Genomic DNA, 26,757 nt, shown 5'->3' with positions numbered 1-26,757 from the left:
TCCTTAAGACTCACTGTTTTGACCTACATCCCAGCCTCCTCATTAGATACTACCTACAAAACCTGGGCTGTAAAAATCGACTGTAATATCTGTGTCCTTTTGACCATCTGCAACCAGACTGTGTAGAGTAAGGTGGCTTGTACTGAAAAACCACTGGAGTTTGCTTCAGCAGAAGTTTGAGATGTATATGCAGTGGTTTTGTAAAGTATCTCAGGAGTCTTCGCTGATACTGTAAGGTTTCTGGCTGACTGGAGTGATTTGGAGTTTAAAACATACAGATGATCTAGCTGGCCTGGGATGAACCTGATTATTGCTTTGAGGGCAGAATCTTCTCTCAAGGGAGAAGTTGGTGGTTGGCTGGAATCCCTGCAGATTTTTAGGGAGGAGATTTGTATCTTTTCATCTGTTTTCAAGAAGGAGAAACAAGAGTTATAAAAACCACTTAAAGGTTCAGTTAAGATTTATTCTGGCTGCAGAACTGCCTCCCATAATCACCTTAATATGCATCATCCTGAAACTCAATTGGCCCTGGTGCTGGCAGGACTTTTGGACCCAGTAGAATCTCCAGTGTTCAGCAGCCTTTAGGAAGGAATGTAACCGGAGAAGCACAAAAGATGAAATGGCTGCCTTATAAATTCTGACTGACCTTTAGAGTCCTTGTTTCACCAAGCAGAGGATGCTGTTGAGAACCATCCAGATAAGAGCGGTGGTGGGAGTGTGTGTAGGTGTGCGGTGGTTGGAGCAGGAGGAGAGGACGGGGAAGATCTCATGTGCTCGGTGGGAGGATGTGGTTTCACTGTGGGCCACGTACCGACTTACCTGTTGTTGGTTGGAGTCGTGTCTGTGCTGACACTGAGTGGTTTTTTTTCTGATGGATGCTCATTGGGGCAGGCTATGGAATATCCGTGGGTTGAATGAATCCATTTCCTCAGATCTGGTATCTTCATTTAGGAAACGATCCCCATCAGTTGTTTGTCTCGACTTAGTGACTGACTGGTCCTGCTGTGGGTGCTCAGAGCCTGGATGACCAGGGGGGCTGAAATTATCTGTATTTTCTCCTCTGCTCCCCCTGTGCTGGGTGGGAGGTGGGAGCCTGCCAGGCTGCTGTGGTGTCACATCAGTTTTGTGAATGATGGAGGACTGTCATTGTATCCCGGGCTGTCAGCTGGGCACCTTTTGCACACCCTTTAAAACAAAACATTTGGCTTAGTTCATTTCATTCCATTAAGTAATTTCACAGCTAATGCATAATTATCTACAGTGGTGACACTCGTCTGTGCTTTAATTATCGCAAAGCCGCACAATTCCCCCTCCCCGCTGCCTGGAAGTTGTCACTGGTGCAGGCTGGTTTTGCAGAGATAAGTGTGTAACACACGGCAGCGCTTCGGGTCTCGCACAACACTCGGGCACTTGCTGATTGCTAAATGTGGACAAGACAAGAGACAAGGATTTGGGGCTCTGTCGTCTATTAGTGGCTCTTATCCATGTGGAGTAGGAGATGTTGGGAAGGGAAAAAGCTTATCAGAACTCCGTAATACGGGCTTGAAGATAAAGATGTGAGCAAGTGCTGATTGGAGGCATTAAGCTTACAGGTGTTAGGAAAATTTGGAAGCGCAAGTATTTGGTTTTCTTCTGAAGAAATTTGAGAAATGAGGCATCTATGATCCTGGGTAGGAGCCCTGATAGTGTTCGAGAAAAATCCTCTTTTTTTAAAAATTTTTTTTCTTTCTTTTGCTTTTTTTCTTCCTGCCCCCAGCTTTGTTCCCAACTCTGTTTTCTGTAAACACCTTCTCCAAGCGCAGAACACCACAGTAAAAGGTTTTGATCCAGCCAGTCATTATGAGAAAATGCAACTAAGTTACAGGGTAGTTACTCATAAGTTGGGAGAAGATACATAAGTCAAGTGAAATACCTGCTCTTTCTTAACACCACACTCTTCTGTTAAGAAGTGATTTCGTTAGGGAGAGCAAGGTCAGTCCTTTCTGAACAGAGAACAACCTGATACTTGTGTCCTTGGAAGGTAAAGGTCTGTTTGGGAGCAGAATATTCTTTAAGAGTTTACTAAAACCTTGAAAGATCTGAATGAAAGAAAAAGCTGGAAGGGGCTCATAATTGCACTTGTCTAGTTTCACAAAGTTCTAAAAGGGTGTCTGCAACCCACTTCTCTCACAAAGAGAGAAGTGGTTTGTAGATACCTCATTTAACTTGTGATGATGCACTGAGGTTTGGGGATGAAGAACACCTGGACTATGTGTCCAAAAGACAGCAAATCTTGAGAGGGGCCTGACAGTATGAGGAAGCACAGCCTGTTTATTATCTGATAATAGATGGAAATGAGGCCATTTATTGGTGTTATCTGCTGACAGGGACATTCTGCCAACAACCTTTGTTTGGAACTCTGACCAAGACGTGCAATACGCAGTTGTGCTCCAGCCTCCATCCTGACTTAATTCTTAGGGTTGAAATTACTGCCTTTCACATACAAAAGCACCGAATTCTTTTCCTGTGTTGTTATGAAGGTGATTTCTGGTTGCTGACTGTCAGGAATGAGGGAAGGACTTACCCAGCTTGTGTTACAACATGTATCCCCACATACTGCCGCACTTGGCTGGCACCAGTGCCACCTGTTTGAACAAGATTTCTTTGGCCAACAGTTCATTACATATTTTCTTTGGCCCAAGGATATAGTCTTAAGTGTGTCACTTGAAGACCTCACAGCTCGCTAAGCTCTAAATCTTTCTGTCAATCTCCTGCGTATTTTCTATGGTATTTATCACCATAGTGTTTCATGTACTTTCCAGATAAGTGGACTGGCATAATATGGTGATCAGTTTGGCTTTCTTCCTCCCAGGAGAGGATGTTACATTAAGAGTTATACTTCCTGTGGGAGGTTATATACTGACCTCACTGTGATTTAGTCTCAGAACTTCTGGGAACCTGAACACCACTGACAAATTTCCAAATGTCTCTCTAAATACTATCGATTGAAATACCTTTCACATCTGGGAGTGGATGCTCACATAGAAAGAACTAATACCCAGAACAAGTGCTGGGCTTTTTTGTTTTGTTTAAAGCATGCTTGAAAACCTTCCCGTAAGAGCAAGGAACTGCTGCCTTGGTGGCTTTTTCGATTCATAAAAACCACCTGCCAGGTTTGAAGTTGCCATGAGCCTGTGTTACCTGCTTCTCTGGAGCTGTACTCTCACCTTTTGTAATCCACATTCCAAGTAGGAATGTGATGAGATGTCACTCTTAAAAAATATTTTTTCTTGCAAAGATACAAAGAAAAATGGGAGATGAGGGGAACTCCATAATGGAGGTGATGAAGCGTGTTGTCCCAGTTCTCTTGGCTGACATAAGTGAGATACAACACGGAGAGAGAATTTGTTATTCATGTGGCAAGGGAGGTTGGTTGGGCATTGGGGGGGAGCTGCTTGGAGAAAGGGCAAGTGGAAGACCCTGATGGGGCACATATAGGAGAAAAAACAACAACAAAAGCCAGAGCATACGCTGTGAAGCCTGGGGGTAAGAGGGAAAATGGCACTTGCTGGCTCTGGGTGCACGTGTGATGCTTTTGCTTCTGGTGCGTTTGTTGGCAGGTGTGGAGAGAAAGGATCCCAGCCTGGCAAGTCCGCCACCAGTGTGGCTGGTGATTAATTGCCCTTTTAAAATTGCAATTATGTCAGTCATAGAACTCATGAATATTAATTCTCGAATTGCTGCTTGAAAAACTGAATGATGACGAGATGGATCCATTTTACCGATGTCTCAGAAGTTACTGCTGGAAGGCAAGGCTGCCGTGACTCTGTGCTTTGTTTGGTGTCTGTCTTGCCTCTTCTTTTCAGTGTTTCTGTTCCTTTCTTCAGAATCCTCGCGGTGCTTACAGCGAATTTTCCCCACTGGCAGCAGTGGGGCAGCCTGGCACCCAAGTGAGTGAATCACTGCGAGCAATGGGAGCTCCTGGGTTTGGTGGATGCCTTTCCACTCTTCGCTGTGGCTTCCCGAGTCCCTTAGAGACTTCAGAATGAAATGGGGATCGCTTTTTGCTGCTCCAGCTCTTTCCCTTCATCTCAAATGTGTGTAACCTTTCATTCCATTATACTTAGATCTTTGGAGATAATTTTCCAATTGTGCCATCTTGGAAGGATATTAACAGGCAAGCGTCAGTACAACATGACTGTTTACTGTACTGTAATCTGCGTGAATACATGGATGATGAAAATCTTGGTTTGTTCTGCTCTTTGGGTCCCTGTTATCAGTCACGATCCTGTCTAGTATTTTCTGCATGAATCGGGACAAATTATTGCATTTTGCTTGTCCGTTAGTGTTCTTGGAATAGTAGTTATCTCGAGAAGCGTTGTCATGATGTGTTGGTATTCACCGAGATCTTTGAAGGTGAATTAGTATAGTGCATTTTTAGAAAACAAAAATGAAACCCCTCAGAACCCTCTTGTTGTTTAGTTTTTAATGCTTTTCAGGTTCTTAAAACTGTGTGTTTCTTTTATAAGCTTTTCCAAGCTTTCAGTTATAAGTGACTTTACTTACGTATTTCATTGTTCGATTGTAGGGTTTGCATATGCTGAATTATCAGACTGACTTGTGATTTGTAGGGAACAGAATTAGATGGTGGAAGTTGCCCAAAAATTCTCTCTGCTGTTCTTCTTTTAATTGTACATTTCGCATGGCTGGTAAAAGTCAACCGTTTCCTGAAAAATGTTCAAAATGGGAGTACTAAAGAGCTGAAAGTGTTAGGCATGTGAATGTGAACTAATTACTTGGTATTTGTGGAAAACCAGACATGATTACTTGTTGAACACTTTGAAATTAAAGTGCCTTTTCTTTTTTTTTAGGCTGAAGTGATACTCCTCCATTTCCACATTCTTGATTTTTTGTGTACAAGTGAAGAGGCCCTTGCAGAGTTTATCCCATCCCATAAATGAATGCACTCGTATTTAGGGATATCAGTTTATTCATTTTGATCATTATGTTTAGTGCTTAACTTCATAAGCCCCTGTTGTTATCATTCTGTTGAGACGTCCATCGTTACGGTTACTGCCCACTGAATTAAAGGCGCTATATGAAAGCTCTACAAAAGCGAGGGATGGGTGTTGAAGGCCATGGGAGGGAACTTGTACTTCTGTGTCAGACTGCAAGGGAATGGCTAGAAGAAAATTAGCAGGAAAAAAAAAGTGTTCAATTTTTGCTTAGTCTTGTCCTTTCCTGGAAGCCAGGCCTGGAGCAAACAGTTAAGTGTATTTTGGTAACAAGTTTTTTCTGGCCTGCAAAGGGCAACCCAGAGACTGCACATTCAGTGCTTTGTTCTGGTTTTTCTGTTTTCCTTGGTTTTCAGCTTTTATTATTGAATGGTAAATTGCTTGTTTTCGTTGGACTCTTTTGTTGCACTAAGGAAAGTCTAGATTGGATCTTGGGAACAATTTATTCCCGGAAAGGGCTGTGGGGCATTGGAACAGGCTGCCCAGGGCAGTGCTGGAGTCACCATCCCTGGAGGGGTTGGACAGACGGAGATGAGGTTCTCAGGGACATGGGGCAGTGCTTGGGTTGGGGTAGCAGTTGGACTCGATGATCTTGAGAGTCTCTTCCAACCAAAATAATTCTGTGGTTTTTGGAAGACTCCAAGCAGTTTTGTATTGCTGCTGTTGCCATTCGAGGTGAAAATTAAACATTTCATTTTACCAAACAAGGATGTTGAATAGACAGCCCTTTAACAACCCGGTCTGCTTTGTGTCACTAGTTCTTGTGGGTGTTATTTTTATCCTCCTCCCTATTTCCCTGGTGCACGTTGTCTTAACTCTGCTGCAGGAGCTGCTTTGTCCAGCACAGGTTAACGGCCCCTGAGCCTGGCTGTTGGATCGGGACATGGTCACTTGTACAACAGCTCTGGGGACGTATCGGAGCTGCCAGCGCCTCTGACCCCTCCAAGTACCATTTTATTGGGACGGAAACCTGCACTTAGACACCTGTCTGCAAAATGCAGAGTTTCCAGTAGCATCTGGCTGATACAGAAGTTTCCATTGTGTGGTAGGACTAGAGCAATCAAAAGCTTTGGCCTCCGTTTCTGTTGGAGTAGTGTCTGTGTTGCCCAAAAATGATTTGAAAGCTTTGTTTTGTCATCAGGAATTAAGCTTCATTTTCATACCACATGCCCTTAGGATAATATTCAATAGCTAAATGGGTACTCTGAGCATTGCTTTGAATTAATTGAAACAGTTTTGAAATATATATTTTTTTGTACTTTAATTGTTTTAATAGGATTTGTTCTGTAGGACTCCTTAGCAATACATGTTACAAACTCTTCCTACAAGGTCCTGCTGAGATACTCCTTGTTGTAGGTGGCAGCTGCTGCACAGCGGTGTAAGGTGTGTGAACTGGTTCTGTTAACACAAGGTGCAAATATCAACCTTTGTGCAAGAAGCACCAAGGGCAAGTCATGTTTAAGGATTGTGCAGGCTCGGAGGTGATTTCTGGCTTTAACAACACGTCTAATTATCCAGTAAGAGGGAGTGGTTTGGTACTCCAGTGGTTTTTCTTGAAAGGGATTTTAGGGATATTTGACCAGGAGCTGGAGGCTCACAGTCAGAAATTTAAGGTGTTTTGGAACAGAATATGTTGATTGTCAACATTGTGTCAGTAATTTTGATCACTGGGGACTGAGAATGGAAACTAAAACTTGCAATGACTTTTTTTTTTTATACCTTGTTGTAAGATGTAAAGAATTGACTGTAACTTTTTACGCTACTTGAGAGAACACTCGGCATTGTGGAAAGCTTGGGAAGAGAATGGAATCTGCTTTTGTGTATTAATTTGCTTTTTGGTGGGTGTGTTTCCCCCGACATCATTATGATAGACCGTGTCCTTTTTACTTGGCAATTCCACCACTGTGAGCTCCGTGTCCTCAGGGCTGTGTTGGAGAAGGATTCTGCTCCTCTTGCTCAAGAACCGTGACCAGCGTGAGGAGGAGGAAGGTCGGGGTGGAGGAAGACGAGTTCAGCTGCCGCCCGTCTCATTGCTGCCTGTGCGAAGAGCTTCATGGAGACGAGGAATATTTCTCAATTGAGTTTCTCTTCTGAAGACACTCCGATGCTAATGTTGATTTAATAAGGTTCTCTCATTCTCTCTCCTGGCTTAATTTGAAACGTCTAATTTTGTGCTTCACAGTTCTGAACGCAGAATTAGTGAGGGAAGAGGAGCCGGGGGCTGGGGGAGCCGAGTGCCCCAGCAGAGTCTGCCAGGGGAGATTGATTCCATCGAGTGAAAAGGTGCCAGAGGTTATATGACCACAGTTCGGAACAACGTGACTGCGGTGCTAATGAGAAGGAAATCTTGATCCTTTGAAATGTGTTAAGGCCTCGATAGGTGTATAACCAACACAAAATGGAGCGCTGGAGTGTTGGTGCTTTGAGTGGATTTTTCTTTTGATTTTATGTGTATGTAATACATAGATTATATATGACAGGCAGGGAGGAGAATATTATGAGGTAAATAAGCTTTTAAAGGTGTTTATTTTCAAGGTTGTTTTGATAAGTGTGGCATTTATTTTCAAAAACGCTGAGAGGTTTTGTGAGAGATTGTGAATATGATCCTGCTAATTTATTTTGTCTGCAGCTGAAGGGGTTTTTTCCTGCTTTAATTTTATGCTTGTGGCAAAAGCTATTGACATCTCCGGACATTTAATTCCTTTATTGTGTTGGGGATAAATGTACACTCTCCAAAACCACAGTGCCAGAAGACTATCTAAAATATTGTACAAATAATAGTAGTAACGCAAGCTTTTTCCTTTGCCTCCTGCTTTGTTAGTGTACCTGTCCTCTGCCTCTTTAGAAACAACTTCTGTACAACAGAGTTGAATCCTAATTTGCCTCTTCCTCGAGTTGGATGATAGTTCTTCATGCAACCAAGCGGACAGTGTAAAGGAGTATAAATTATGTTCAGCTTAATTTTATTATAAGCTGCCAACACGTTTCATTGAAAACCTCATTAAATCACAATTAAATCCACAGGAAAAAAGAAATAGCCCATCTCAGGGACTGCTTGATAGATGAGGTTTATGGTGTTCAGTGCTGGCCAGGGGCATATTCTATTCCTTGCTGCTGGAGCTCAGTGAAAGCTGCAGCGAAGTCCCACCACAGAATTGCCGAAAAACCTGTCCCAAGTGCTGGAAGCTGCCTGTGGGTGATGATTTCTGCCCGTGTTTCTTCCATCCCATGGCCTTGGGCAGATAGAAATGTCCTTTTTCTGCCCCAAGCTCTTGTATAACACACCCACCCCCTTCTTGCTCTTTCTTCTCGCATTGTTTCTGGTAATGGGAGCTGAACTTCTGCCAATTGCTTCTGCTGAATTTGGTAGCCAAAAATGGATTGTACAGAGTTAACTCAAAACATTTGGTTGGGGAGTGCACTTGACCAAGCAGGTCTGCATAAGGAATGAAGATTTAGGGCCAACTGTTAATATAGATTCTAAAAAAACCCTGAACCTGCCTTTAAGAGTGTTTTATTTCCCTGACTTTGGGTGCCTATAGTGCCTATAGTCTCCAGGAATAGTTATCAAATCACTTGCCTGTCTGGTTATTTCTAGCCTACTGCACTGGTCAACTTGTTTTATCAATAAATCAATCAACAGGTTCTTAAAATTACTTTCATTGACTTTGGAGGTGTAGTGTGCAAAAGGAGCTCACAGAGCAAATGATTGTATATGGCCCAACTATAATTAGAGAGCAAACAGTATGGAGATATGTTTGTAAATAGTATCTGCTAAAATAAATACAGCAATCTGTCTTTAGGGTTCTGTGATACTCTGAGCCGGATTGACTCTTTCAATTTGCAAACTCGTGAAGCATGAATCGTAGCTCTGTCAGGTCATCTGAGTGCTATATTTAGAGCAAACACAATTTTAAAGCTACATTTCAAGCTGCTCGCTTTTGATCAAAAGGTCCAGGAGTGAACACTTCTCTGGTTTCTTAGCATGTGACATCATTTGTGAGCTTCAGCAGCTCCAATGAGAGTGAAATGTTGTTTTCTTTCCCTAAGGAATATTCCTCAAACTGCTTAACTGTTCCTACTGCACCTTGTTTCTACCCTCTTCTCGACAGCATCAACACCTGGTTTGTGATCCTTGCTGAGAGGTTACCAGGTATTGCTCCTTCACAGACTTTTCCAACCCATCTGCTTTGAGCAAGAGTGTGTTCTATTGTCCAGTAAACGGGCATCGAATCAACATTGAATTCTTGTAGTTCCTAACAAACGTTAAGCACTTGCACAACGTGGCAAACTGCTGTTTGCAAATTGTCCCATCAAATGGAAATCAAAATTTTGATGTAGCTTTGCAAGCTGATCTTGATACAGTCATGCCCTGGAGATTGTCAGTGTAAAAATAAAGAATACAGTTTTACAGTTGTCTAAAATCCTTGTAGTTGCTGAATCTTCACTCTTCTTTTTGCAGATGATTTCATTACGATATACTTGGACTTCATCAAAAGATGAAACCTTGCAGCATTTTCTCTGATCGCAGCCTTGTGAGGAGCCGAGAACATGTGTGTTTGAGAACCAGTGTATTCTCTTCCTAAAACACACAGTGGGTTGCAAGTGCTTTGGAAGCAAGATTCGGTGTCTCTAGTGGACGTTTTGTCTATAGCTCAAAACCACAACTTAATTGGCAGCCTTTTCATAACGCTGGCTGTGGCTGAGGATGTAGGGAATGCTGCGGGCAAAGACTGGCGTGCATTTTCAGAACTGGTTGTAGGGAAATTTAGTGCTGACTGCCTGTATCTTTAGTGATCATAGGTTGTGGTGAAGTTCCTCACTTCTATGGTTTTTTTCTTTCTTGGACAGTCTCTGATCTTTCTACATATTTTGACTTTGTTTTACTCCATAGGTAACACCTCACTATGAGCGTGATTGTGTACGTGTACTAGTCCAGACCGTTTATTTGGAGTCCCCTCTGCTTTTTGTGGTCTTTTCTTTAAGGCTTTGGAATCCACTTGATTTATACTAAATGGTGGTTACTGCATCTCTTTCCCACGTGCATCTTGGCAAACCTGTAGGTTGGATTCTGCACCCAGAAAGATGCCGACCCTGTATCGCTGTGTAAAGCACATTCTGCATGTGTCTGGGGTGAAAGAGCAGGGGGAATGGGAAGATTTACAAGACTGTCAAAGTGGGTGAAGACGCAAACTGTGATGTTTGAATGTGCACCTGGCTTTCCACCCGCAGACGGATTCGTAGAGATGGGATGCATGACCATGATGGAAGGTCTTCAAGAATTTTCTTACTCAAGCATGTAATTAAGAGAGTCTTTGCCTGTATTAAAAAGCAGCCCCAAAGTCAACTGTATCTCTCTTAAACTCGATAGTATTTAAGATAATACTTTTTAAATAGAAATAAATTAGATTTCTAATCTTCTGAGAGGAACTCTGTATTCACCGTTCCAAACTTGTATCCACTGGCTGGTGCCTATAAATATCTGTTGTGTTCTGGAGCAGGTAAAAATTGCATCTAGTGTCTGGGAACAAGTGTGGGAAGGGAATTCCTTCTCAGCTCACGTGGTTCATCATTTTTTTTTCTGTTCGGAGGCACACGGGTTGATTTTGCAAAACAGTGGTTGTGTTTGAAAAAGTGCCGTGGTTGACTCGGAAGCTAATGTATTTGGTATTTAAGAATCTGGCAAGAGGAAGCTCTGTCCCCATATGCACGCACAGAAATGCGATTGGGATGTAGGCATGCGTAACTGTTATTTTCCCCCGTCTGTCCTATCCCTAGAAAGCCATATGCTGCCCTTAGGCTGGCATAATGGGAGTCTGTATTAATGATTATGAGCTAGAAATAGTCCAAGAAGAGTTGAGTGGCCTTTGATTCTAGCTTTATGAGAAAATACCTCATCGACTCAGTGTGGTCTGAAATATGTTCTGGGATAGAAAGTCAAAATTAATAGAGAATTTCATGATGCCCTCTCTTGATATTTTTTTTTTCATCAGAGACTTGGAGGTTCTATGTCTTAACAGGCAGAGCAGAAATTTAAGCAAGGAGGTAAAAATTGAGAGGGAGTTGTCTAACCTGCGATCTGAAATAAGCATCTTGAACATACATCTCTGGAGAGCCAACACTCTGCAAGATTTCTATAGACCTTGAAAGCCTTGTCTGTTGTCAGTCTACAAAATGAGAACTTCTGTATGTATGTATGTACAGAAGTGGTGATGGGAAAAGGAGAATGTGGGAATCAGGCTGAAGTATTAAAGCAGGCGATGAAAGCAGATGGTTTACTTTGGATTTTATAAAGTAGGTTTCTCTTTATTTTGTTTTAAATGAAAACTATCAACTGTCAGCATTGAAAACCTATTTGCAGCAATGCCATAAGTATTAGAAGTGCTGTTGTCCCTGAATCGTAAAAGGGCAGAAATTTTTTCTGCTGCTTCCCATCTTAGTGTTTAGAGAATTGTGGATGCTCTGTATACATTGGATTTGAGCAATTTCATCACAGCCTTTCCTCAAAATTGATTGCTGTTCAGTGTCTCTGCTTCCTCTCTCCTGTCACTTGGTTACATCTCTGACTCTCATTACATTTAATATTGGTACTGCTTCAATTTTCCACTAAACTGGAAGCATTTAAGGGTCTGGAGTGGATACCGAATGTCTGGATATATTCTTTAAACGCTTTAATTCTTGTCCTCGTGGAAAAGTTTAGAGCTGGATTATTGCCTTAAGAAGAAATGACTCTTTGCTCATTCAGTGATGAAGTCTGGTCATCAAGATGTTAGAATATGTGCTGCAGCGCTCTTCAGATTCTGACATGAGTGCAAAAGTTGTTGCCAGCAGCTGTCTTGGGTTTTGGGCACCTGCTGCCTCTCATTTCTCGCATCTCCCACTCCATCTTCCACTCCCAAAGTTGGAAGCGCCCCTAAAAATACTCTGTATTGAGTTCTTAAGTAGGAGATCTTTATCACACTGGGAGCCTGGGTTCCTGAGACACTGGTGAAGTGAGTTACATGACAGAAATGTTGACTATGGCAGGGGAACGGCCATCCAGGGCGGAGCTGGTTCCAGTTGGGTCACAAAGGCCTTGCCCTTCCTAAGGCTGCTGCTTGATCGTGCTGATCCCTCCCTCACCCGCCCCAATTTCAGAATTACTTTGATTGCGTATTGCCATTTTTACGTTTGCCCAGACCGTGACAGACGTGAGTGATGCGCCCGTCACGGCAGTCGTGCGTGGGTGATGTGGTGTAGAGGTTTGGGAAAAGATGCTGGAGATTGTCCATGAGTGTGAAATACTAATTTGGCGCTGGATTCATGATTGCATTGGAAGTTGTGCTGTTGAGGCGTACGTGGGAAAGTATCCCCTGTCTGAAGGATCAGTGCTCAAATGTGAAATTTTTGGAAGCACAGATATATTACTTAATTAGTTCCCATATCTAACCAGAGTCTTCTCCAAGTAGACTGTGTCTTTTTTTTTTTTTTTTTGCTTGTATAAATACCTAAGTTTCGCCTGAGATCCTGTTTCAATAACCTTTTGCCTCTGATACAGTCAAGAGGAATATCTTGGTTTGGTTTTGACCCCAAACGATTGATTCCAGCATTTATTCAGCTTCCTGTGGTTGCTTATCCGGTGGATCACCCGGAAGAGGAATGGACCCTTGTTTTTGCAGAAGAGGACAAGGGACTGACCAAACGTGCTAAAAGATGCTGTGTCCTAGGGCTGGGAGCTGGAAGTGAAGCTCACTTGGTTAGGAAGCAAGGAACCCAGATGTTGCTCATTTCTTAAACACTTTACTTAAACTTTGAAAGTATTAGTGGACATGCTGTGACTTTTATTATCAGTCAATGTTGGTGAATGCAGGTCTGCTAAGACACCTTGGCACAAGCTTACAAAGTAGCAAAACTTAAACCAGTAGCCCTCTTGAGTTTTCATTTTTGTGTTGTTTTATTATTTTATTTACTCCATGCTTCACTCCAAATGTAGTTATTTTTTCCCAACACAGCAATATGCCCTACTGCATTCTATACTTGTTTTAATTTTCCAGTTTTCACTCAGTGAAGTGTATCTGTCTATTCTTGGAGTAATAATTTCCCCTGCTCCTGAAAGGTGACAAAATTAAAGCCCTTGGCAGTACCTGCGGAAGAAATGCCCTGTGGTTAGTAACAGCGTTATCCTTCTTAAAACTGTAATCCTGCTATTGTGCATTATATCTTATAGGGGTATAAGAGATTACCTCTCGGTGATAGGGCTGGTTCCTTCTCTTTGCTCTCTTGTCAGCAACTGTCCAGTGTCACTAAGTTAGTACCTCGAGTTCATTTTTGTCAGGCAAACATTTGTCCACCAGGAACGTGACAGTTAATGGCTTGGGCACCCCAGGGATGACAGATGTACATCCAGTAAAGAGCTACTGGTGTGCATGACCTACCTGCTGAAATAATAACACGCACCATAAAGAGCCCTGTGTTCTTCCTCCCCATCTGCTGAGGATGGACAGCCTGGCCATGGCTAAAATGTAAAACCAAAATGAAGCGCGTCTGTCCTGACTGTAAAAATCACCAGGAAGAAAAATGTTATTCAAATCAGGCTTTTGTCAGGATCGGGCAGTGATTACCCCTGTTGTGTATGGGTTTGTTTGGCCAAGGACTTGATGCTGCGACATCAAACCTGTTTGCAGAAAGGGGGGAATTGGCTTCCCCCGGCTGAACTGTTGATGCTGGGCTCCAACCCTCTGGGCTGTTGCGGAGGGTGAGGATGGCCCGACACACGCAGCTGAGGACACACCGTCCCTTGGTTACCTGAAGCAGTCACTCTGTGCTGTTAAAATGATGGCAGATCCCATAAACATATTGCACTCTGCCGTCTGCTCCCTCTGGCACTGAACTATGACCAAGAGGAAAGTTCCTCCTGCCCTGTTAACTCCCCTCAAATAAATAATCATAATAAAAAAGGGCAGCCTTGCAGAAGCTCCTGCTTAGTGAATGTGCTGCTGATTGAATGTTGCCCTGAGACGCAGGGAAGGTTTGCGGCCCCTGACAGCAAACGAGAGCTGGGGCTGCCTCATAAATGCCTTGGCTGCAGGAGGAGGTGGTTACAGGCATGAAACGTTTATCATCTTGTAGCTGCTTTGCTGCTGCTGGGTTACTGTGTAAGTAAAAAGGAGTATTAAGGAAATAAAAGGTGATACTGCAACCTGCTTGATCTGCTTGTCTTCATACTTAAATAGGCCTGCTGACAAAAGAAGGAGCAGGTAGAGGCAGCTCGGATTGGGCAGAGATTTGGACTGTGCACTAAAGACGTGTTCAGTGGCCTGTGGAGGGGAATCTGGTCGGAAATCTGATCAGTCAACTGGCTTTCCACGAGGAAGCGCTCTTCGAAATTGTCCGGTGCAAAAGCTGACTTGCTGTGTAGATGAGCTTGTGCATTCAAAAACACCCTTGCAAAAGGGTACCTGTTCTCTGCAGGAAATTTGGCAGCAGCGCGGTTGTTGGCCATGTCCTTTTGAGTCTGGCCGGCATCGCCACGTTCGTTGCTGCACGTCGTGGGTATCGGTGTCTCTAACATTGCGCAGCACCTTGCACGATCCCTGAACCCGGCTGCTTCCCAGCTGCCTTCCCTTGGCTTCCACCCTCCAGGGCAATCCTGCAGCAGCCTTGGGGGGCTTTGCTTTGTTTTTATTTTTGGGAGCGCATGTGCTTTTGTTTTGCTTTAATAGCGCAGTTCCCAACAGGGGACAGCACTGCACTGTTCAAGATGCTTGTCATTTTTAAGGAACTTTTCTTAACTTGTCATCCTATAAGCTACATTGTGCAGCAGCAGGCGGCCTCCATAAATCACTGATTTCTCTTTTTCTTCTCTTTCCCTTCCTTTCTCTCTTGCGCTCTCTTTATTCCAAGCCTGCGGATTTGGACGCCTGGGTAAGCTCTCTCTTTTTTGTCTGGATCTTGCTTATTCCAAGTGTCATGTTGTTACTGCGTGTGTACAGATTGTTATTGCTGAGCACAGATGCAGGATTTTATTTTCTGTCATTACATTTTAAAAGGTGTTCAGCTAGAAAATTGCATATTATTTCCTCCATAAAGATTTTCACTGGTTCCTTTTGTGTAGCTTACAGCTGCTGAAACCAAACTTGATCTGGTGATGTGTGTTGTTGGCTGAAAGAGCAGCAGAAACAGGAGGAAATGAAGGTTACACCAATGCTGCTTTTTAAGGCCGTGAGTCTGCATCTGGCATCTAAAACAAATCAAAACCCTGTCACCTGCCTTCAAAAGAAAGAAAGGACAAAAAGCAAGTGATATTTGTAGGCCTTGTGTGTCTGGAATAGCGAATGCAGGTGGCTCCACAGCATTGGTGATATTTAATATTTCAGCTGCTGCAAGTGGAGGTTGGGTCAGGGCTCCCCCATGGTTACTCGTCCCCTACAAGCCTCCCAATGGAGTTCTGCTGTTCGGTCCCAGGCGTGATGTGCACAAGCTGCCTCTGACTATTTCTGCGCTGCCCTTTCAGCTCTGCCGTTCCCGTTGGGTTCGGTGGGGAACATGCCAGCCAGCTAATTTTGGAGCGAGCTCTGTTCTCCAGTGCATTGCTGTCAATTCCTTCTTCTAGTCTTGGAGCCTTTAATAGCGTTTTGTTCCCCTGCCACCTGGACTGCTACCAGGGCTGGAAGAGACACGGGGAAGCATGAGGTATAAAGATTTGCAGTTGTGAAGTGTGGCAAGCTGCGGTACCCAGCCAAAACATCTCCGCTGTGCTGCTGCGGGGATGTTCCTGGATACCTTGGGGGAAGCTGATAACTCCTCAGCAAAGACAGAATGATGTAGAAACAAGGCATTTGATAGAGACTCAAGGACCTTTCCTTTATCCTTGTAGCTTCTTTCTCTGAATTGCCTCTGACTGATTCTCTAGGCGCCTTCTCACTAGCTCATCTCTGGCTGGTGAATGTGTTTTGCCAAGAAGATAAATATTTTTGCAATAATCTTGCCAAGTGCTGTGACTTGCCTTTGAGGAAGTTCTATATAGATTGAGATATGGACCTTTCCTTCTAGCTTGAATTGCCCTTTGCAGAGAGAGGAGGGGTGTGATTATTTTTTTTTAAAATTTATTTATTTTCTTTTTTTCCCTCTTTTCTCCAGTGCAGTCTTCTCTGTGCCCTCTCCGCAGATCCCAGACTCCCAGCAGTACTGGGGCTGTGCTATTGCTGCCCTTTGCTCCTGGGTGCCACGTTCCCTCCTGTAATCTGACCCTGCCAAGAAGCGCTTCTTTTGCAAGCAGACTTCCTAGTTTTCATGTTTAACAAGGTGATGAGAAGGGACTATGATTAAAAATAATAAAAATCTGGTGATATTTCAGGGGGGGCAAAGCCAAAGCTAATCTGAGAAGGGATGTAGCTCAAATGAAGCCCAGCTCCAGAAGATCAGTTCACATTCTTATGTGTTGCATGTTGGTGTCATTTCAGGACGAGGCTTTGCTCATAGAGACTAAACCAATAATATTTCATTACCTCAATTAAGAGGCTTGTAAAAGATTTCTTTTGGCCTGCCTGCCAGCTAGCAGGCCGATGCTCGAATTCTTTAGTTGAGCCAGGGTGTAATGCGGAGCTTTAGAAATGTGCTTTTGCGGTTTATTTCTAAATGGGTTACTTGATAAAGAGTGAGGAGGAGTCAGGGAACTGCACAGGACTCTGCCCGAGCTCTTTGTCACCGTTCAAAGCAGCACTGACGTAACCTGAAAAACTGTGGGCTGTGGAAACAGTATAAGGATAAAATGTAGGAAGAATTTGAAAGAGCCTCCAACTAGTCTGTGGATCCATGCCCATGGGAGCTGTAGTAGCTCGCTAGTAGGATACTTTCACCATCCTTTTGTAGGAATGCAGTGCTTGTAACTTCTGACACCATCACAGGGAACTCGGAGTGTTTCCTGAATGGATCTTACACCTCATTTTTGTGCAGCGCACATTTGCCTATTGCATAGTATACGTTCTCTTTTACAAATACACGCTGTCCCATGCTGCTTTTTTAAGTTTTGTGTGCATTCGTGTGTTCTACAACTAACTAGGCTGCTCTTCACCTCCGTTTTGTTTCTGTCTTCATAATTCTTGGACATCACACTCTGCTGTGTTCTACACTGTGGTTTCTTAGATGTCATTTCTGGGCTTTGGTCAAATCTTGCATGATGTGTTCAAGCTCAGATGTGGCTTCTGCGGTGTGGACGTGGAATTCAGCTTTCTGATACGTGATTTTCAAACCAGTGTGTTATCACGCATGTCTTCCTTTGTCCTTCCTCCTCTAATTCTAAAGGCCTTTATGTGAAAAGTGTATCTGATGCTTTGTTTGGCACCTGCAATCTCAGTCCCCTGTGAAATTGTAGTCATTTCCATAGCAGCCAGTTCTCCCTGGGACATCACAGGCTTCTGACTTCAGGTAGGGAATAAGCAGCAGGACTAGTGAAACTCTTAATAAATATCCTGTGTTCATACAAAATGTCCCTTGTTGCCTAACCCGGATTGGAACAGTGAATATTTCAAATGACACATGCTCTGACTGTACCGTTCATACTTCAAACATCATCATAAAGTGTACTAAAGTTTCTAGTAATAACAGCTGGAGATAGAGGGAAACAAAAAGCGACTTTCAAGCAGATCTGTCACAAAGAGGATGTTTCTCAGTATATTTCAAGGCACTGAAACATCAGCGCTTGAAAACAAGCCAGGCATTGAAAATATGTATGAGTTGCAAGTAAAACTTTTCTCTGCAACCTCTGGTTCATCACACAACTGATGGGCGATAAGTGGGACATAATGGGAGATGACATGGGAGAAATTACTCCCCATTTTTCTCTCAAGGTATACCGAGATCGTAGACTGTTGTTGGGAGATCTGGTTTTGATTCTTTGACATGAATTTTGCAGTTTTGCAAGACCCTAGGGAGGTCACTAACGGAATGTGCGCACCTCTGGTGCGTCTGCAGCTCAGCACCCTACTCAAGAGACTAGGTATTTGGTTTGTGTTGTCTTCCAGAGGTGTCATATGGATAAATATGCTGAATTTCTTGGTGAATGAAGTCAGGCAAGCTCACAGGATGAGAAGACGGGTGGGTGCGTTGGTACATGGATCCATGTCTTGCCAGAAACAGAATAAAACCTTTTGCCCACCCATATTGTTACACGTGTTGGTTTTGTGCTCCCAGAATAGTCGCTAGCCCAGGAGACTGGCACTGCCACATAATTCATTTATTTAGACTGAGCAGAAACTTCCTTGCATTTTTAAGAATTGATCTTTTGACTTTTTTTTCCCCCCTCTTCCTTGTGTTACACCTCATATGAAAAACATCTTCCATCTGAATTGTGCAGAGGGGTCAGAACTGTGTTACTCTTCTTTCTTTTCCGTATTTATTTCCTCCTTAAGGAAACACAAGTCACTTGTTTAGTAATCTGATTTTATGGGTGTTATGCAGAAAATCAGCAGGAGAATCAGGGTCCTTTGGCCATCCAGCAGCCCACCCTGCCTTCTTACATCTGTTTCATTTCAGTTGAAATTGCTTAGTCCCTTTCTGTATAGAAGGTGGATATTGGCTCAGAAGGATAACTGCAGTTCTCTTATCAGAAAATGGTAATAATTTTGGCTCTTATGAAGTGCCCATCAGTGCCCCTATTGTTGTGGTGTCTCTTTAGTCAGGCTTAATGTATGGGGCAGCTCATTCTCATCCCACTCACCATCCCATTTCAGCTCATGTTTGGGCCAGAAGATACATACCAGCTCTGCTTAAACCAAAGCCAGAGATTTTGCCTTTAGTCAAGTGTCTTTGGGAGCAAGAGGATTTAGATGCGGATCTATAGTGCTTGTGCCTTACCCTGGTCCTGTTGGCTGGGATGACAAACATGAGCACCAAAACACTTATTTTTCCTTTAAAAACAAACACTCCCCACCACACCCCTACAAAGCCCCTATTTCACATATTCCTACTTCTTTTCTTGCTTACTTATCAACCGTCCCTCACTGCCTACCTTAAAATCTCTTCTAAGCCCTATTATACCCCTGTATTTCCATCAGCAGGGGAGTAGGGAGAAGGAAATGCACAGCAACTTGCTTTCACATATAATTTTTCTCATTAACAATGGCTGTTGGCCGTAAAATGACAGGTCTGAGCCCACGGGGATGTTTCTGTCCCAGCTGCTTAATCATATCGGACCAGTATTTTCTGCAGTTGTACCATGATCATTAAAAGTTCAGAGCAACGCTGCTGGGATACTATAGATTAGCAGGGGTTGTGTCCATGTTAAACAGCATAATAATTCTAGTTTTGAAAGGTCTTCTTGCTTGGTGATACCTTATGTGACCCAAGAGATTTGGGGCGGGGGAAGAAAATCAAGTGCTGTTCTACTTGCTATTGTTGCTTGTTATTTTTAAGCTTAAAAGTTTGGTTTGGGTCCATCAGTGCCATGTTTTCTTAATGCTAGATCAGTTTAGGGGTGGGAATGAAATAAAGTGCTGCTGGTTGTAAAGAGCTAAAAGGAAAAAGCTGTTGCTGTAAGCACACAGACTTTATTTTGAGTATTGTTTTTTAATTTCATGACCAGATTATGCTTTAAGCATGGGCTTGTATATGAAGTTTGCTGTTCTGGAAGGGTCTCACTTATACTTTGGAAGATGGAAGAGAAATTCTCAGACACACGCCTCCACTCCAAATCCGCAGAGCCGGCTGGAGAAGCGGGTGGGACGAATGCTCCGTCCTCAGGGCGGCCCTATACGTGTGTGCAAAAGCAAATGCGTGGTCAGTCAGAATGTGTGTTGCTATATAAAAATATTACGACACAGACTTGTCTTTCAGATCTCCCTCATGACCGTAGGGATGTGTTAAATCTATAGAAATTTTCAGAGGCTCCAAGAGCCAAGTGTTTATAAAGTGAAGGATTTGAGATTTGTTTTGAAGGTAACGTGAGGAACATTGAAGTGGAGTAACAAACATCATGATTTGGTAAAGAATCATAGAATGGTTTTGGTTAGAAAAGACCCTCAAGATCATCGAGTCCAACCATAACCCAACTCTAGCACTAAACCACATCCCTAAGAACCTTGTCTAAACACCTTTTAAACCCCTCCAGGGATGGTGACTCCACCATTGCCCTGGGCAGCCTGTTCCAATGCCTGACAACCCTTTCCAGGAAGAATTTTTTCCTAATATCCAATCTAAACCTCCCCTGGTGCAACTTGAGGCCAAGACAAAGACTTGGATGAGGGAGAGTTCTGAAAAAGGCAGTAGGAAGGCGTCACCTTTCTCCAATTATATGTTTTAATTTAAGGAGGAGAAATAAAATCAAGGTAACGAGTTTGAGTACGATACTAGTAAGTGTTTCAGACTTGTGGGCACCGTCCAAAATGAACTGCAAGGCTGAAGGTCTGAAGTTCCACCAAGAGCGATCCCACGCACTCGTCCTGAGCAACGTGGATTTTCCGAGTTCCAGTCTGCATCCCTTAGGCTTTCCTTACTCGCACGCTTTTTATTTTTAATTTCTTCTCCTGCTGATGCTTTTTTGTTCTTCTTCCCAGGTCTTGGAGCTGCAAGGTAGGGAGGCAGAGCTGAAGCGGCAAGAAGCCTTTTACAAAGAGCAGCTGGCCCGCATTGAGAGGAAGGTGAGGCTGAGTTGTCTTTTATCTGTGACCTTGGAATACTAAACGGGATTAGATGCGGATCTGTGTGGATCCAAAGAGGAGAGAAGCAAGATTCGTTGTCCTGGAACTGTCAGCTCCCAGGATCTGGTTGCCCCTTACCTCTTACATACTTGATGAATAAGCTGTACAACCCAAATCTTTTTAACAACTTACATATGAAAGATAAGGAGGTTTTAACTGGGTAATTTTTAAAATAAAGTAATTCAAACTTGATTTTCTTTTTCACTGTGGGCTTTAGGTGAAAGCTAAGTTAAAAAAAAAAGTGCCTTTTTTCTTATTCCTTTTGTTAAAAATCCTTTCCTAAATTAAAACAAAACAAAACCACCACCACCAAAAAAAAAAAAAAGACAAACCACAAAAAACCAAACCCACCCAAAAATCTTGCTATAAATATGAATTAACGTTGTGTTATTAATTCACTGCCTGCTTCTTGCTGGATAAGCCTTAGAAATGAGCGTGATTTAAGAAGACACTGTCAAGTGTCTTTTAAGCCTGAAATGACCTTTGAAAATCCATTTAGGGATTTGAATCTCTCCCCTAAACATGGGATTTGCTTCTCTGTTTAATTGTTTACCCTGATGAGTTTTTAAAAATTGATGCCATAAAAACAGGAGCAGCCATGCTGTTCCTTATGAACTAATGCATTTTTCACTTCCTGGCAAAATGAAATAATGTTCTAAGTAGTCTTTATTTTTTAATAAATGTGGAGAATAATCTTCTCCAATTTGAAGCAATTAGACCTCCTGACAGGGAGTTGCATACATCTGACTTGTGGTTGTGTTATGTGACTAAAAAGAAACGCAAACAATGGAAAAGGTGGGTTGTAAAGAGAGAAATCAATCAGCTTTACTACCAACATGTAGCAAGATAGGGAATATGGAACATGGGAAAATTGCAGATTATAGAAATGATAGAAAACTATCGGCGCATCTATTTGCCATTTCATTCCCTGCTACTACATGATTGTCCATACAGCATTTTTTTAAAGCCATTGATGGTAAAACATGCCCATGAGCAATTTCACATGATACAATTTTGCAACACTTTAATCCGTACAGTTCATTAAAAAATAAACTATTAAAACTACCACTCAGTGTTGCATTCAGATTTTTAAATTCTATTTCTAGATAATGGGGATTGTTCAGTGAAATTGCAAACAATCTAGCAGCTATCGTTCTAATTATCACAGTTGTCCATATGTTCATACGCAAAGGGAATTTTTGCAATTTCTCGGGCTCACGCTGTGTGCTTCTATTATATTCTTCTCTCTGGATCTGATTTCATGAAGCGGAAACTGCGGGGAAAATTTGTATGTGTGTCTGTCCTTTATGGACAGTGGAGTGGGGAGAAGTTTGTGGCCAGGCTGCATTGTCCCCTTTTTGAAGTCTTTTGTTGTATTTTCTGTTTCCCTTTTCAGGTCCATGTCCCTTGCACCCTGCAGAGTGACTTTTTAAGCAAGGTGATGGGTATTTTAGTGCAGGATCTTCTTGGGGAGTGCGGTGCCTTGGCCGTAGTCCTATTCAAACTGCAGAGCTGCATAGAAACCATCTCCTAGTTTTCATGTGTACAAAAGCAAGTAGATGAAAAGGACAGGTTTTCTTTCCTCTCTTGAAACACTAGCTAGTTTCTGACTCTTAAACACGAGCATTTTGCTGGTAATAAAATAGAAGAATGTTTCCCACCGTAAGTCTAGATTGGAGTGGGAGGTAGTGGGGGCTGGATGGGAGAGGAATGTACTTGAAACAGTGTAATAAAGCTTAATTGTATTAGTTTTGAAAAAGGTTTTCGATCTTCTGCGTGGATAATTTTATTCCTATAATGGTTGGAAAGATGGAAAACACAGCGCGGAACAATCTTTTTTATTAGCTGTTGCTTTTATATAATTCTGCTTTTATTTGTGGAATGCACACAGACCTTGACATTTATTTATTTATTTCTTCCTTCCACTGTGCTAAAAACTTCCAACTCGGGCCTAGGTATATTTTTATATATCTATGAATATGTGTGTGTGTGTATTAAGAAAAAAAGGCAAATGGGTAAGAGGCTGAGGTGGGGAGGAGCTCTGCATTGGAAGTTTGTTTGCAGAGGAGGTGGTCACTGGTGGTTCCAAGCGTCGGGCTGGGAGCGCTGGGATGTGGTGGTTCAGTGTGGAGTTAGAAAGCTGAAATTTCTCCTTGCAAGAGCCGGTTTGTCAGGAATTGTCCCCTCTCCTCCCCGCTGTGCCTGTCTATAACCTCCGGTTGGCTTTGTCCCCACTTCAGCGTGATAACAGAATTCAGCAGTCGGAGACTTCGAGATTTTGGTTTTGAAGGTTGTTTTGAACTGTTGATGTTGGGAACTAAATACCTTCCCGGTAGGACGCTAAGAATAATTGTGTTATTTACTCCTTACAACGGAGCAGCTGCTCCACTGAATCAAAGATGAAGCCGCTCCTGTGTCTCCTGACTGGTCAGTTCTCAAAGGCTTGGAAGGAAGATGCAAAAAACCCCATCAAAACAAAACAACAACAAAAAACTTTTAGAGAACAACTTTGAGAAGAGTCTTACTAAGTGTTGTCAGTCAGAAGCTGACACATGCCCTGCTGCAAAAAGAGTTGATTTTCATTCAGTATTTTTATTCGCTGTAATGGAACTTGGATTGCTGCCATCACGCTTCTGTGTCTCAGGCGTTTTTCCTGAAGCCTTCTTGAGCTCTTTGCCTCCAATATCACGCGGCAGCGTGTGCCACAGGTTAACTTATATACGCTATAAATTTTCTGTTACCAGTTTCAAATACTTTTTTCCATTTAATATCCTTTATGTGAAAGAGATAAAAGGAATTCTCTTCATTATTCATTCTCGGAAGGCTTCTGTTCCCTCTCTTACCTTCCCATTAAGCTGAGCAGTCCTCACCTTTTCAGCCTCTGCTTGTGTGAATGATTTTTTTTTTTTTCTGGGTTTCTCATTCCACTTGTTTGTCTTCGGGCCCTTTCCCCCTTGCGGCTTTGTCTTTGAGATGTATTGACCAGAACTGAACTCAGTAGTTCCCTTGAACGCAGCAGATTGTGTGAATACATTATCTCTTTATTTTGTAATCTCTGAGGGGGGGTTGTAGTCTACTGGACAGAGCACGGAATTGGAAGCAGAAAAACTGCTCATTTTCTAATAGCTGTTTCTCTTTCAGGAGTTTGAAACAATTACTTAGCCCATCTATCTCAGTTATTCCATCTATATGATGGAATAGCTTATAATGGGAGGGCAAAGTGTTGTGAAACAGTAAAGCTATAGAAATTCTAAAAAGGCTTTGCCTTTAGTTTTGCATGAGATGAACTGTGGGTGTATCTTATTTCAAACAGATCTTGAAAAACTTGGTTTCTCTAGACAGTCTTATTAAAATTTTCACGGGAAAGGGCACATATGAGAAAATGCCTTTGGGGTTTCCCCTTTGCCTTCTAGGAAGGGACTGGAAGAAGTGAGACGGCAAGTGGAGCTGTGCTGGTCACACCAAAGATCCGTCTTGTTCAATATTCTGGTCCCAACTGGGACCGAAATCGGGTGTCCAGGGATGAGCATAAGATCAGGGCACGTATGTGGGAAACTCGCCTCAAGGGCTTTGATCCTCCTGGCTGGGCATCTTTGGAACTTCACCACATCAATTTAATCCTCCCTGAGAGGTGTGAACCCAGATTGTGCACACAGGGCTCAAGAGTCGGGTGGACCATCAAAATACATAGTACCTGTATTGGAATCACGGTTTGCTTCTGTTTCTTTGCAGCTTTTAATGCTTGATTTGCACTTGTGACTTGTGTCGAGCAAGTGCCACATGCTAGTGGCAGCATTCGGTGATTTTTGAGTGTAGATTTGAATGCATGAAGTAGCTGTACTGGGGTTACGCCAATGCTGTGTTGTGTCGTTGGGAGATATTCTTCATTATCAGTTTGTCAGGGCTTGTGTGTATGCGAAGGGACGAGAGGTTTTGTTCTGCCCGCAGTGCGGTGCATGCATTTTAGACCTTTTTACTTATTTTCTTTTTAAATCAAATTTTATTGAACAAATTCCTTGCAGAGGATCAGGATGCTGGTGATGTCCTTGGTTGTCCTCACTTTAGCTCTTGTAGTTGGTTGTAATTGTGGCTTTCAGTCTCTTGGATTGCTTGGATGTTTTTGTTTTGGAGTGCCTGAAGTATTTTTGTAATCAGGAAAATTACAAGGAATGAATCCTAACCGTTTCTTATAGGAGTGTGTATAATTGCAGGATTTGGGTGGTACAGACATTCCATTCCATTCCATTCCACACCTGCGTTTCCAGTGTGACTGTCTAATCTCCAATAAGTAATCCAGTAATGAGACCTGGGTAATTTGTTATAAGCAGTTAAACTTCTGACTTGTTAGAGTAATTTGACATCTCATCCATGTAATTTAGAATTGTTGCACAAAAGGTGGGTCTCGTCTCAACTGTTTTATCGGAGGCTGTTTTATAGGCTTTGTACTGTAGCGTTTCTCTGGGTAGAGACAATGAGAGTTGGACCTAATAATCTGTAAGGAAAACTTTAGAAACACTCAATTTGAGAAGCTTAATCTGATGTTTTTTCATGCATTTGTATGTTACTGAGAAGCAGGGAGGGAGATGGAGGGAACTTGGTATAAATAGTTAACATAGACACTGCTCAGAAATTGTTTTTTTTATTAAGGATGCTGCGTATGCTTTGTCCTGCCTTCTCCAAATGGTAGAAACATCCCTAAAAATGCATGATGAGAAACGCAGTGTGTCCTGGCACCCTTCAGATACCAGGACATTTCACTTCATGTATTATTTTTATACTTTCTCCCAAGGAAATATTTGTTTGACTCCTTTTGCCGTTTGGCCTCTCACTGGGTTCAACCTGGCGAAGGGCAGCGCTGCAAACCAGCAAAACCCGGGCGTAAAACGGCAGAGAAAGGCTGGAGGTGTCTCAGCAGATGGAGTGAAACCCCTCGCTGGAGATGGATTTCTCCTCTTTGTTTGGATTTTCCTGAGCTTCGGCTCCCACGTTATCTTTTAGGAGGTGGCTGTGGACGACTGTGAGCGGTGGGTACATTAATATGCACTGTTTTTCTGCTTGTAGTTTTTCAGAGCAGTAAGTAGCACAAGAAGAATTCATAAGCTGTAGAGTATTTATGCAAGTGGGAAAGGAATGCAATAAACAAATACCTTTTTTTAAAAAAATAAGAGAAACTGTACCTTTTTCTCTGCTTAGCTTCACAAATCTTGTAATTTTGTGTGTGGTGTTCACCTTGTTTGGTTCGTTTAAATTAATCTCCTTTTGCCCTTGCACGTACTATTTAATTCATGTTTGTAAAGTATTTAGGATGTGTAAAGAATGAGAGAGAAGCGTACTTATATTTTGTTTGTTATTCTTATTGTGCTTGATCCTTCTTCCTGGAGCAGTGTCCCAGTTCTGGAACACCAAGGTCACTCCTACATGAGTCCACTGTCATTTCTATGCTTTTTGGCCAGTAACTCATCTCAATAAAAACTTCCTTGGAGGAAGTGACAAGTCTTCCAGAATAATATGTTCATATTGCGTCTTCATGATCAATTTTCAGCAGATTCCATGGGGCTGAACAATCTGCTGTCACCTGGTGAAGGTGGTAGGAGATTTCTGCTGAAGGGGATGAGGAACCAGTTCCCTGGGTTGGGGTCCCAGGCTGTGGCTGGATCCGTGGGACCCCAGAGCACTCGCCTACCTTTGAAAAAGCAAATTGTGTTGGTGTTATCTTCAGCCAAAAACCCTCTGCCCTCTCAGGGGGAGCTAAAGGTTCCGTGCCATTTTCTAAATGAGTTGATACGTCTTGGCAAGTGTCACCTACACCATTTATTTTCTCTATAAAATGGCTTATAACTCTTAGGGCTGCACGGGAGCTATTGCTACGGCTCCAGCCAGTGCTGGGGTATCTGGGGGAAGAAACACCCTGTATTTCTTGTCTTCAACCTTCATGATTGAGCCTCACAATATTCTTTATGATTTGAATTTTTTTTTCTTACCTAATTTGTTCAATTCTCATCCCCTCCTGCAAACCCTTTCTCCCACAAACCCAGCAGTGCTTTATGTGGACCTACAACAGCTCTGATCCAAAAAAGCCGTTTGCCTTT

The 26,757-nt window shown here is 42.7% G+C and overlaps 2 protein-coding genes across 3 annotated transcripts in view; one reads left to right on the top strand and one right to left on the bottom strand.

The window, feature by feature from the left end:
* Positions 1 to 6,370, bottom strand: part of ABTB1 (ankyrin repeat and BTB domain containing 1) — a 129,479-nt gene extending 123,109 nt beyond the window's left edge. The window contains exon 1 of the mRNA XM_065642617.1: positions 6,367 to 6,370. The gene's annotated coding sequence lies outside the window, so the exon portion shown is untranslated. The remainder of the gene's footprint in view (positions 1 to 6,366) is intronic.
* Positions 1 to 26,757, top strand: part of CHCHD6 (coiled-coil-helix-coiled-coil-helix domain containing 6) — a 112,047-nt gene that overhangs the window by 17,888 nt on the left and 67,402 nt on the right. Inside the window, exons 5-6 of one of the 2 annotated variants that reach the window (XM_065642621.1) lie at positions 14,877 to 14,897; positions 20,525 to 20,608. In XM_065642621.1, coding sequence (XP_065498693.1) covers positions 14,877 to 14,897; positions 20,525 to 20,608 — 105 coding nt within the window. The remainder of the gene's footprint in view (positions 1 to 14,876; positions 14,898 to 20,524; positions 20,609 to 26,757) is intronic. The other variant, XM_065642622.1, reaches the window with a different exon arrangement.

This window comes from Caloenas nicobarica, chromosome 11 (assembly GCF_036013445.1).
Source record: "Caloenas nicobarica isolate bCalNic1 chromosome 11, bCalNic1.hap1, whole genome shotgun sequence".
NCBI lineage: Eukaryota > Metazoa > Chordata > Aves > Columbiformes > Columbidae > Caloenas > Caloenas nicobarica.
This window is presented reverse-complemented; position numbering and strand designations above follow the sequence as displayed.